General features: G+C 39.9%; 1 protein-coding gene across 4 annotated transcripts in view; it reads left to right on the top strand.

The window, feature by feature from the left end:
- LOC106483688 (amine oxidase [flavin-containing] B) overlaps positions 1 to 12,639 on the top strand; it is a 58,099-nt gene extending 45,460 nt beyond the window's left edge. For 2 of the 4 annotated variants that reach the window (XM_067297903.1, XM_013941686.2), the window contains 5 exons: positions 3,516 to 3,573; positions 4,551 to 4,648; positions 5,797 to 5,908; positions 7,550 to 7,612; positions 8,022 to 8,310. In XM_067297903.1, coding sequence (XP_067154004.1) covers positions 3,516 to 3,573; positions 4,551 to 4,648; positions 5,797 to 5,908; positions 7,550 to 7,612; positions 8,022 to 8,177 — 487 coding nt within the window. In that variant the 3' untranslated portion in view covers positions 8,178 to 8,310. Of the gene's footprint in view, positions 1 to 3,515; positions 3,574 to 4,550; positions 4,649 to 5,796; positions 5,909 to 6,129; positions 6,150 to 7,549; positions 7,613 to 8,021 lie in introns of those variants that run through there. The other 2 variants (XM_067297897.1, XM_067297910.1) reach the window with 2 other exon arrangements.
- The last annotated feature ends 280 nt before the right edge of the window (positions 12,640 to 12,919 follow it).

Genomic DNA, 12,919 nt, shown 5'->3' with positions numbered 1-12,919 from the left:
CAGGCTTGGCCACTGGGCTTGATTTTGCTAATCATCCTAAGTCAGGCCCTTGGAGGGTCTTTTCAGCCTTTGTAACTCAGTGCAGCCTTGATGTAGCTGCCATGCAGCAGTGCAAACATGAGAGCCTTATTTTGACATGGAGAAAATATATTTATATTTAAAGCATGTCACAAGGAGTACTGAGTGTCCAAATAAACATTTTTACAGTGATAGCTAGCCTAACTAGAAAAGTTGTTGTCATCTCAGGATTAGCTTTGCAGGTAGCCTTGCAGTCTGTGGATAATGGGCCTAAATGGGGCTGTTAATATCCCAGTCTCTTGAAATGACAGCCTGGTCCACAGAGCTCCTTCAATGTTGGCAGAAATGGACAAGGCAGCCTTTTCTTCAGTGTTTAGGCTTTGAAATAGTCACCTCCTGGGGGCTCTCTAAAAACAGTGTAGGTATTCTGAAATCCAGTGCATCCAGCATCTCAAGCCATCTTAAATACCAAATGGCATCTCCCACTGTGTGCCAACATACAAGATGCATCTGAGCATCTGCAGGATTTAAGAACAGCTTCTGTTTCTGTGAAATGAAGAGATGCCGTAACTATTTATAAGGCACCGTGAAAGACAAGCTGCTTTCACGTGAGTGTTGAAAGCATTAGCATGGTTATCTGACTGCTACCGCCTATAGTTAAGTTTTAAACAGAAGAATTTTGAACACTTGTCTTTTTGAGGCATAAACCTTAGACTGGGAAAGACTTTTTTTTTGGTAAGGAAAGGTTATACATTATGCTTGGGTTGATACCCAATAGATGTACCCCAGCCTGGGGGCCGGAGGTGCTTCTCTGAATCCTGCATTCCTTGTCCCAGCCTGCCAAGGCAGTATTTTGCTGGATTAAACTACAGCTCCTCCCCTGTACACAGGTATGAGTGTCCTTCCAGGGGAAACCGGAGCACAGGAAAAGGTAAACGTCAATCTGGATGTTATCCCAGTGTACACCCAGGATGCATCCAGTCTGCGTGGTTTAGATGAGGGCTATGGTGTTTGTAGGAAGGAATCTCTTCTGACTGCAACTTCTCTTGTGGCAATCTGCAGAGGAGCAGGGTGGGCCAGCTGTCTGGTGAGATTGCTGTGCCCTCCAGTCAACGAGAGGTGGGCTCCCCCTTTATCACATTGTCAACAATGAGTACGGTTTTCAATAGTCCTTGTATATGAGGGGTGGGATGTAGGGTTTGTGGCAGCTATTTCAAATCATGGCCTGGAACAGCAGTTACGAGAGGAGATGGAAACTGTTTTGCAACCCGAGACAGACTTAAGGGAGTGAAACCCACTGCTGCCTTCTATTTGGTGTTCCCAGGTCAGGTGCCAATGAGTAATTGGAGTGGTTAGATTAGGCCCTACCTTTCATAGCTGTGCAGTGAAGGTGGCGGCATTATGGAATAAAAGACCAGGGAGAAGACCTGAGTGTCTGCACATGCATTTCTGCATCACAGCGGGGAATCACCGGGCACACTAATTCTCAACAGAACCGTCTCTGGCCAGCTCTAGACATAGCACTCCCCTTATTCAGTGCTGGTGACAATTTCACAGTTGAGTCCAAGGCCAAGAAATGAGGGTTTTACTCATTGCATATGTTGTATTCAGTATATTCCGTGCTAGCATTAGCCATAAATAAGTATCTGTTTAAACTGTTCTAGGACAAAAGACACAGATGTTGCAAAAGGCCAACACATCTCCAAGGATTATTTTTGTTAGGGGAAATGTCCTCACTGACAGATTATTATTGGTACAATTCAACCCTTTGGAAACTGAACTTTTTTTTTTTTTTTATAACATCTTGTTATCAATTAAATAACTCCTTACCAGGTCAAAATTTCTTAATGATCTAAAGAGGTCGTTGACCTGAAATTTAATATTTACTTTTGCACAGCTATCTTAAAGTAACTTTATCTGTATTTGCGATATAGCTAGCAAACAGCATTGAACTTGCATCTTCTTGAAGCCCTGCAGCTGGCCTGACAGCCTCTGTTATGCCATTTCCAGGCTCTTTGGAGGGTCTGCAACTCACATCTGCAGAAAGGGCAGGGTGCAGGCAGATCTTGAAGGGTTCTCCCCTCCTCTGTCACAGGGCTAAGAGGAGCAGAAATAGATGGATCCCAAGGTGATGCTCATTCTCCTGTGAGCCCTACGGTGTGACCAACCTCCCAGAAAGCAGAAGGTGGTGGGCATTTGTGAGGGGTGGCAGGCAGTTCCTAGCAGGGCGTTTTGCTGGAAAGCGCTGTTGAAATGGCTGCATTTGGTTCAGACAGTGTGGAGGTGCTGGCAGTCTGCAGGGCATGGAACCACTGCTTAGAGGGAGAGGGAGAACATGGTCCCTTTGGGTATGGGTGTTGTGGGGTCTCCCTCACCCCCTGACTGCTGAGGGATGTCAATATTTGCCTCTGGCAGCTCTAGGAGCCCCCCTGGCTAGGCACTGTCTCACCATGCATTTCTGCTGCTGGAGCAGGGAAAGGGCTGCTTTCCTCCTGCCCCACAGGGCTGCTGCCAGGCTTGTCGCCTGTGAGCAGTGAAATCACCCCAGGGCCACAGCTCTCTTGAATGTTTGCAGCCTCCACACTTTCTGCTCAAGCACCAGCCTGCACAGAAGAACACCTTGTCCAAGGCCCTTCAATTCTTCCTGTTTTTTTTTTTTTTCTCATCCTCCTTCTATGCCCTTCTTTGAGTTCAGCTGCTCATACCTGAGCTCCTGCAGAGCTGGACTCCTTCATACTGGAGCATATTTATGGATTCCTGGTATATTTATATAGCTGTAAGTGTAGCCCATACACCTACAAAGTTGGGACTGATGTATTTCTGCTGTGCCTTGTGCCAGCATAGCCTTCTATGGAGCACAGGATATGCTTCCAAAAATAAAACAAATAAATGTCTTTCTGGTGTTTTGTTTACATCTTCATTTTTCATAATTGTTAATTGCTGTTTCTTCTTCATCTTGGTCTGTTTGGAAAGTGGTGCAGTTCAGCTAACAGTAAACAGAAAGACCCAACAGCTTATAGGAACAAACTTCATTGCATTTAGGGTTTGATATAGAGTGAAGTATGTTCATGGATCTGTAGACTCATACACTAAAGCAGGAGGAGATTTTATAGATATATAAATAAAGTACCTGTGTCTTTGTAGGAACAAATCATAACTTAGGCCATCTGTCAAGAGAAAAAGTACAAAGCTTCACTTCTTTCTTTTCCTGACAGCCTAAAGGACCTTTGGGTAATATATGACTGTGGGCTGCTAGAGGTGTGTTGAGGGGACAGCTTGCATAACTAGCACTTCTACAACACATGAGTTTATTGAATGATAGAGTTATTTCTAAAGTGATCTGGTCCAGAGTCTGAGCAATTAGGATAGACTCTGAAGGGCTGAAACCTCAAGCTTAAGCAGACATTAATACTTGTTCTCTCAAAACTGGAGCATATTAGCAGCAGTTTATTTTCTCTTTCCTTACAGCGAAGTCTTTGTTGCTTTTCTTTTTTTAGGAAGAAGAAGCTGTGCGAGCTCTATGCAAGGGTTCTGGGATCAGAGGATGCTTTACATGTAAGAACAAAATGTAAACCACAGTGTCTCTTGCCAGACTTGTTGAAATGGGGAATGGCAGGGTGACGCTGGAAAGCAGCTATGTTCTGGCACAGTGCTCCCTAGCATTTTGGAAAGGTACCTGCTGCAGGGGTGCTTGTTGCTTTCTGTAGAGGTGCAGAGAGGATATTGTGGCAAATCTCACATTGTATTTGACAGTGAGAACAAGAATGATCTTATGAAACAGTTAAAAACCCAGACATGGTATTCCAGCTTCAGTGCTGAGGATGACATTCACAGTGGTTACTATAACGCCATAAATCTCAATTGTCTTCAGATGCAACAGGCTTGCCATTCCCTCTCAGTCTGTGTCCAGCATAAAGTTTTTTCTCTTGCTAGTTGCTGCCATTGCTGCATACATTTTTCTTTTTGCCTTTCCCTTGCCTTCCCTGTAATGGTAAATAACTGACAGGATTTGTAGGTTCTCACACTTGATTTATGTCATCAATGTCCATTATCCTTTAAGGGCAATTTTAGGTGAGTTAAATGCTGTAGATATGAGTCTCAAGATCATGTCATTTTAAACATAGCAATAGAACTATGCAAGTACCATACTATGCGTTTTTAAACAATATGTGTTTATATTCAATGTACATGTTATGAGTGTTACACCTGTTTACACTAGAGGTTAACTTCATTTTACATGGCTCAAAGCATAAATTTATGCTCAAAGCATAAATTTATGTTGACAGATTAAGAGGATTTTGTTCTACAATGTCTGTATTAGCTTGTTTACAAAAAATAGCTAGCTGTGCCTAAAATTAAGATTTATTATGTCAATCCATGCTGCATTAAGAAACTTGTTAAATGTGCTCATCTTGTCAGGCATTGTCATGCAACAAATCATAAGTTACTCTTCATTGCTGTCTACTCAGTTATTTTATTAGTTTCCTCAGCACTTTGTCCTTCCTTTGAGTGAATTAATCTCTGTTTTACAGCCAGTGCATTATGAAGAGAAGAACTGGTGTGAAGAGCAGTATTCTGGAGGGTGCTACACAGCATACTTCCCACCAGGCATAATGACTCAGTATGGAAGGTACAATGTCTATTAATGGTGGACTTCAGCATAGTAAGATAAGACAGAGTTGATAAACAACCTCAGAAAGGGTCATAAATTCTCTGTCGCTCTACTGACTTTATACTTTTAAAATCACTGGGGAATGTTTTAAACAGATATAATAGCCTGCCACTTGTCTCCATTGGGCTTTATGATGGATGAGTACAGTAACATTAGAGGTTTTTTTTCCACTTCTGTTATTCAGTGAATGCAACTGACTAGATTCTTGGAAGGGAGTGTGGCAGTTTTCACAATCTGTTTACAAAACAGGCTTTTGGTATTTGAGATCACTGTTACCATTTCCAGCATATCTTTACCTGGCATTTTATAAATATTGGTAGAGAACTAAGTCCTGCCAGCACTGACAGTTATGAGTGATTTCTATGGACCGTTCATCTTAGCAGATAAAGCTTACTGCATTAATCAGTGTGCCATTGTCTATAGGCCTCTCAGACGTATGTTTTTTCATGAAAATAAGTTTTACCAAAAAGAAAAAGAGCTTACTGATCAGATCAGTGATTGCCTTTCAAATACCTAGTTTTTAATGTAGTGCCATAGACCTCCTTGAAGTTTAAGCCTTCACAATTTAGAAAGAACTGAGAGCAATAAAGCAGCTGTAATGAAGAACATACAGAAGCCTTAGTTTTTAAAGTAATTTTTATGATACTAATTATTGCAAATTCTGGCAAAAAAAGACAATAAAGGGTAACACCCCCCCCCTTTTTTTTTTCTTGTTACTTAGATATCATGGGACTGTACTTTAGAATGCTTCACTGTGAAGTCTGGAAAGCCAGTGACTACTATCATTGGTTTTTGGAATGCTAGCTAAACTCATAAGATAGAATAAGTCTCATCTCAGACCAATTGTCCTTCACACTTACATGAGTGCTAGATCAACATCTAGAAATAGCATTACAAGGATCACAGTCTAAATATACAGAAAATATGAACACTGGAGTCTCTATTGTAAGAAGTGAAATGCAATGCGGACTCCAACTCAAGCCCCCAAAGTTACTATCTTTAAGTGCTCACTGTTATTTAAAACACTCTTATTCTAATCTTTGCCCAAAGATTTTAGTCATCTTTCTTGATGTGGATGATGTTGCTTATTGCTTGTCCCTCTCAAGGCTTCTTCGGCAGCCCATTGACAGGATCTATTTTGCTGGCACGGAGACAGCCACCGAGTGGAGCGGATACATGGAGGGGGCTGTACAGGCTGGAGAAAGAGCAGCCAGAGAGGTACAGACACAAACCCAAAGCAAAAGGCACTGTCAAGTATCCTATGTGAACTGGTTATAAGCCAAATGGGGACTGAGCATTGCCAGCTTCTGGCATTCCAAAATCTTGATGCAAATCCCTGAAAAGGGGATAGGCTTCAAAAAGAATTAAGGTTTTGCATTTAGATTTGAAGTATTTAGGATGTACTCTGGCTCTTTTATCAAATTCTTCTCTGTTTCCAGGAATGACATCTTTTTTTTATTCTTTAACGGGAAAATTCTCACCTAGTCATTTTTTTCCCAAAAATGGGTGCATTATGTTAGTCATCATACTGAGAGATCATGGCAATCAGCCTCATTTGTAACAGCTCAGTTCTGATGGCCTGCAGACCAAGCAAGCCCCTTCCTCAACTGTTTCTGAGCATTACCATCAGTTTAGTGCCTTATATATAGTCCTTACACAAAGACTTAAATATCTTGCTTGGTAAGAAGATGCAAGTTCCTCAGATATTTTTCATAAATGTTGCAGTTTCTGGAGCAGCAAGAGAAATTTCATCTTTTTTTTTTATGAGGTGAAGGGAACCTTATGTATACAACCTATAGTCATAGAACAGAAATTGGTCTGTAAGGGATCTGGATAGTTCATATAGTTCATATTGATGGCACAAGACGAGGATCAGCTGTACCTAAACTGTCCCGCATATGAAGGTTATACCCAACGTGTTCTTGAAAACCTCCAGACATAGCACTTCATGACCTCTCTAAGGTAAGGAGATAAATATATTACAGCAAAACCTCCACAGGCCTCAGCAGAGAAGTTGGCAAGTGAGCTTGACTGGTAAAAATGTGTTGTTTTCCTTTTCCTCATTTATTTGTGAGGGTTAAAAATCTAATGCAGGGATGTTTCTCACCGTTTTAGATAGAAGACTTGACAATATTCCTGAATCTTGTCTAAAATAAGAGCCCATCTTAAAAGAATGCAAGTCTAGTTAAATCTACAAGAGACTGGAATAGGAAAAAACATTAACAGCATCATCTTCCTTTTATTTTACTTAAAAAAAAATCATCTTGCTGTCTTTCATTATTATCATTTCAGATAATCTTTGCTTTCCTCATCATCTCTGGTATCTTTGATACTATGAATGGTTACTTTTCCATTGTGAAAGTTTTCTTTTTAATCTTGCTTTTCTCTGGCTGAAAATGAGGTTCTGTCATCACTCACAGGATTCTGTTCCTCTTCCTACACCATGGTAAAATTTGCCAAACAAATGACTCCTAGCTTCCTATATAGGTTGCCGATTCGGTAGCTGATTGATACACGCATCACTGCCGTGAGTGTGTACTTAACTCTTAGGCACGCTCATATTACCTTATTCCTGTAAGACTAGTCAAGTTCTGATATCTCACATGGAATAATTAAGCATGGAGAGGTTATTCTGTTGTTTTTACTTTCCCCTAGGAGGAGTATCTTACTAAATATCAGGCCTCCCCAGAAATGACTTGTGCAAAGATCAGGTTTTCCCTAAAATTTGAACACACAGAAATTTATTTGCTAAGTTATCTTAATCAAGCCAGTAATATTTTAAAACAAAAATTGAAACCCAAACCTTTTGCCCTTTAGAGGAATGAATGTTACTTACTATGAAATGTTATTTATTTTCAGATACTGTTTGCTATGAGGAAAATCCCAGACAGTGAAATTTGGAAGCCAGAACCTGAATCAACTGTAAGTCTTTCTGTAGATTAAGTGGATTATTTTTTCTTTGATACTGCTGATGAGATAAAATTCCATTGGTTTGTTTTTAGTTAAGTTCTCTAAACCAAAACCACCATAATCTTTCCTTTACTCACCACAACTACCCTTTCCTAAACAGAAACATGGTAGAAGCCCAGAGAGGGCACCCGTCTACTGATCCAGTGACATGGAATCAAAAAGAATTGCACTTTTTAATCAGCCTATGAATCCTTTTCATGTGTCTCTTCCTTCTAAATGAGAAGAAAATTTTGAAGCCCTGTACTTTTTGATAACATGAACTGTCTCAATCCACTTTTGCTTCTGCTGCAAGATGCTTTAGATTTACGTCCTGCCCCTCACAGTGGTTATGTTATGTTAATAATGGATGCTCTCCCCACAGGATGTGCCAGCTCTGCCCATCACTAGAACTTTTTGGGAGAGGAACTTGCCATCTATACCAGGACTGCTAAAGCTGATTGGATTTTCCACTTTCTTCACCTCTGTGGCAGCTGCAGGGCTATTTGCCTACAAAAAAGGACTTCTGGTTCGAAACTGAAAAAGGTGCCAAAAAAAAGCCTCACACTTGCTGTTTTCTTTTTTTCAGAGCTTTTTTTTGGCATGTACTTCCTATCTCCAGAATCAGATCATGACTGGAGAAGAGGAGAAAACAGTAGAGAGAAGATGCTAGAAGGAAGGTATAAATAAAGGGGATCCAGACCAAAAAAGAACCCCTTGAATCCAGGCCTACTTCTAGCAGTAATTTTTTGTTGGATTTCTAGGAAACCCTGCCAAGCATTATCCCCTTGAGGTTTTTAATCCAGATCTCAGAACAGAAGTGACAAAATACCTCAATAAAGCCTGTTCTGATGTGATTTCCAGTCATTTTTATGTTGCATCAGAACCAGACCCTGGACTCCAAGTCTTCATAGGCCCATCCATCTCTAGCTATAAACAAAAAAATTTCTGCCCATTGTCTCTGACTGAGAAAAGAAATCATAGCTTAAAGAATAGTGGATTCGTTTATGCAAGTTGCTAGTGGGGATCTTTCAGTTAATTTCCTTCCCAAATGTCTGAAGCCCAGGCAGCACTTAAAGAACAGGTCAGGATGCCTTTTGAAATGGTGGTCTAAATTTATCCATCCAAACTATGCAAGTATGCCCATAGTTTATTAGCATCTCCAATGGCATAGTTGTCCCACAGTGAATTAAAGACAATGTCTTTGCTGCCTTTGGCAATGGAGTTGAATTTCAGGATCCCCAGCTCTTCTCACACTGCCTGCAAGGGCAGAGCTCATGTGTCCCTCTGTGGAATCAGATCTTCCCTGCCTAGAAAACTGGCAGGCTCCAGACCACAGCCAATGTGTAAAGCAATACGGCTGATCAGGGTATTGGGCTTGAGTGTGAACTGGGAGCCTTGTGTTAATACGAGGGTACAGACATAGCCTTTGGAACATTTTTCACCATGTCTAGTGCCTCTGTGGCTCCACAGTTTTACCTCCCTACGTTGTTGCAAGATATCAAGGGAACAAATTAACCTCTGTCTATCCCGGGAAGCTATAAAGTAGGCCGTAAAAGCTCTTTTACATCATTTTCTTATCTCCTTCCTTTCTTTCATCTACTTAGGTTTAGACTTTGAACACCTTGAGGCAGGGGCTGTCTTGACTGGTAGGGTACAATGGGCTTGAAAATGTAGCTTTAGTGTAATAAATGGGAACTTTATCTGTGTCTCAACACTTGCTTCATGCTGAACACAGCTTAATTCAGAACTTGATTTAATTCAACTTGATTCAGAACTTCATTCTTTCCTAACAAGAAGATCAGTGTGATTAGCGCTTCCAGTTCAGCCTGCTGTGCAGTGTTGTACTGACTGTGCACTTTTGGTAGCCAATCAAGGGTATAAATGATAGGGAGATCAAACAGAACCATGGATAGGATAGTCATCTACAGGTGCTTCTGCCCTCCCTGGTTTGGTACCTTTCAAACAGTGTAAGCCAGCAAAAAAAAATCCCCCAAAACCTTAGGTGCCTGCCTGCAAGCATCACAGTACCTTTTTCTAGATTATTCTGCTGTTTTATATCTGTGCAAGACACAACAGGAAGTCAAAGGCATAACTGAGGGCAGGATTTGGTCCAGTGCACGTGGAATTTGAGAAAACTTACAAAGCTGGAATTTTCCTGAGCCCATCTGCTGCAATTCTCCCTTCAGCCAGTGATGATTTATATGTAAAGAAATTACATTGCATTAAAAAAAAAAATGGAGGGAAGTATAATAACAATATATTCAGCAACTGGGGTGAGCAGACGGTAGAGGAATTGTATCATCACTATCATGCAGACTTTTTGGGCTAGCATCTGATCTCCTTGTTCATGCTGAGTAGTACTTTACTTTCCAAATGGTCCAATGGGAATCCACTAAACTGCTTATAAAGCTGTAATATTTGTGAGTAGTGCATCAGGTTCTGGCCCTTAAACTTCATTCTTTTAAACTTGATGTGCCAGTTAAAAATCTTTTTGTAGCAGCCGTTTGGATTTTATCACAAAAAAGTATCCTCATAACATCCTTTTAAAATGCATCAGGGAACTTTTCAAACATAAAAATCCTTAAGTCAAAAGAACGGTGCAGTACCGTACGTATGGCCTTTCTCATTATATCACACAGAGCAGTATTTGGCTAGGACATTTTTCTACCCCAAAGTACGTCTAAAGTACTTCTACATGGGCTTTCTCTCTGTGTGATTTATTTACTAAAAGAATTAAGAACCCAAAGCTGAATGGGAACTGTACAAGCTCAGAGCTTTTGCAGCTTAGGTAATTCTCAGGCCAAAAAGTAGACATAAGAACTTAAATTTGGGAAGATGTTTTTAAAGTCTTTGTCTAATATTTGTAAGTTTTAGACGGCGAATACATATTTATATAATACATACATACATATAAAGAACTGCTGCATTTGCAGAATGACTTCTCTGCCAAAACTACTTGAAATTCAAGTCCCACTTCTGCCCTAGAAATACTCTGCAGGTCTGGAAAGGGGAGCAAACCCTTGAGACTGTTAAAGACAGGTTGCTTTTATTCATGTCCAAAATGTATCTGTCTTTGTCCTTTTTGCTCATGAATCTGGAAGAGTTTTTTCCTAGTCTAACAAGAAAATTCTCTGTGCCACAGGAGCAGAAAACCCAAGGAAAAACAGAATTTAGGCACAGGCAGCACTGATCTGAATCATAACCAGAGCTTTTTGCGAGGTTGGTCAATTTTTAAAAAGATGTGTGTGTAGACACAAACCTTTCTTAGTTTCAAAGTGAAACAAAATGGGGGGGGGGAAAAAAAAGCCCATGACGAAAGCATTTCTTATGCTACCTGCCACAAACAAAAGTAGGGAGTGCCTGAAATCCCAAATTAAATTTGGATCCCCTGAGATTTCTAGCCAAGTCCTATGGAACTGAGAGGTCTGAATGCAACGTTTGTAATAACACTCAAAAGTGTTTGACTCTTTTTCCAGACTCCCTAAGCATTAGGAATTTTCTCTTTGACTCTACAGCAGTTTCTTGCTGGGATTATACTGTGGAGTCTATGACCACTATGTGATTAAAAGCAAGTGTTTGCTCTTGTTTTCTCAACATCTTCCAAATAAAAGGAAAATATGACACTTTGTGTATGTGTATGCCAGTGTGCTGAGAAAACTGATAAATGTAGTTGGAGAATTGAAAATACTTTCACATGGGTGGAGGGAATTGTTAGCACTGGCTTACATTTTAAAATTACTTCACACTAAACTTTCAAAGAGAGAAATTGGGTCTGGTTTAACTGGTATTCAGTAGTGCCCTATTCATAATTTATTAACGTGTTTCATGAGAAATCCATCATCATGAAAAAATCCAGCAGTTTTCCAACTTCGTAAAATGCATTATAAAAACAAGCATGGAAATAATCATGTGTTTCTGTTATGAACTGATTTGTGCAAACATGTATATTTTTTAAGGATCTTAGTTTGCTATAAAAGGTGGTTCACTTGCTTGTACACTGTTCTAATAGCAATTATATATTGCAGAAAATGTCAGGTCATAGTGTGAAAATCTCTGTTAACCAAAGTACTTGAAAGCTACTTATAAACTACTCAACATTAACAAGGGAGAGAACAGTCTGAGGCAGCCCCATGTTTTCCTTAAATGGTACATTTTTTTCTCAATGCAGATCTTGATTCCAAATAGCACATCCACTGTCAATAAGACAAAGACATTAATGACACTTAAATGTATGTCCAAGCCTTGTCCATAATTGGAACCCAGCGCCTGGATGAGAAGCAAGAGGCTTTTATTGAAATAATCTTGCTGCTTCTTCAGTGGGACTATGATTTCACTTAGGTAAGCTTTATAAAAGCGCAAAACTCTAAGATCTCTTTTTTTTTTCTTTGAGATATGAAAGAAAAATATTTTTGAGGAAGAAGGAATTCTATGTCCTATCAGACTGCTTTGGTGCAAAAGGGAGCCAGAATTAAATGGCAGCAGAACTGCCAGTACTCTCAGACAAGAAACAAACTCACTTAAAATGAAGATTACAAGTGCCCACAAATACACTTTTAAACAGACTAACATTCCCTCTTACATCTCCACCTTAAGACTACCTTGATCTCACAGTTTGTTCTTCAATAGAGATAAAAATGAGATGGTCAAAGTGGTCTTGCTTTCAAAGTATCTCTACAGTTGAATCATTTATGCGTTGTCATAGATTGCAGCTTATAGTGTGTCTCCTGTGAACAAGTACAGGTCAGTGTTAAGTGGTGCCTGCCTCTGTGTTTTGGGAAAAAAAAAGTGACTTCACTTTGCAGGAGTATATATACTGTGTGCGTGATGAATTTGTGCCTTTTATAACTGTAGCATTTTCTCAAGTGCCTCTGTGGTGACCGTCTCCCTTGGTTTTCTTCTTAAGTTCCCTTTTCAATAGGCTCTGCAGATATTTTTATCTGACAGCTGTGAACCTTTTTTTAACCTTAATTAGAATCAATAAATATCGTCATGTCACATTACTGTTTGAGGCTTTTCTTTTGTGAAGCTAAAACCTCCCTTCTGATTTCGTTGCGATAGTGAGCATTATTTAGTAACACAACATTTGACATTTCCTACTGACACCTGTGGGAAATCTTTGCATTTTCTCAGTAAACAAAGCTCTATAAAGAAAAAAAAAGTACATTCACCAATAATTCTTCCCAACATATAGATGGCCAACTGTCTTACATGTAGGAAGTTGTTCTTATTATTATAGGTAGGCTTGGAGTATCCCCATCTGAACATAAGAAGAAACAGACC

The sequence above is a fragment of the Apteryx mantelli genome, chromosome 1, assembly GCF_036417845.1.
Source record: "Apteryx mantelli isolate bAptMan1 chromosome 1, bAptMan1.hap1, whole genome shotgun sequence".
Classification (NCBI taxonomy): Eukaryota; Metazoa; Chordata; class Aves; order Apterygiformes; family Apterygidae; genus Apteryx; species Apteryx mantelli.
Note: the sequence above shows the minus strand (reverse complement) of the source record. Positions and strands in the feature narration are given on the sequence as shown.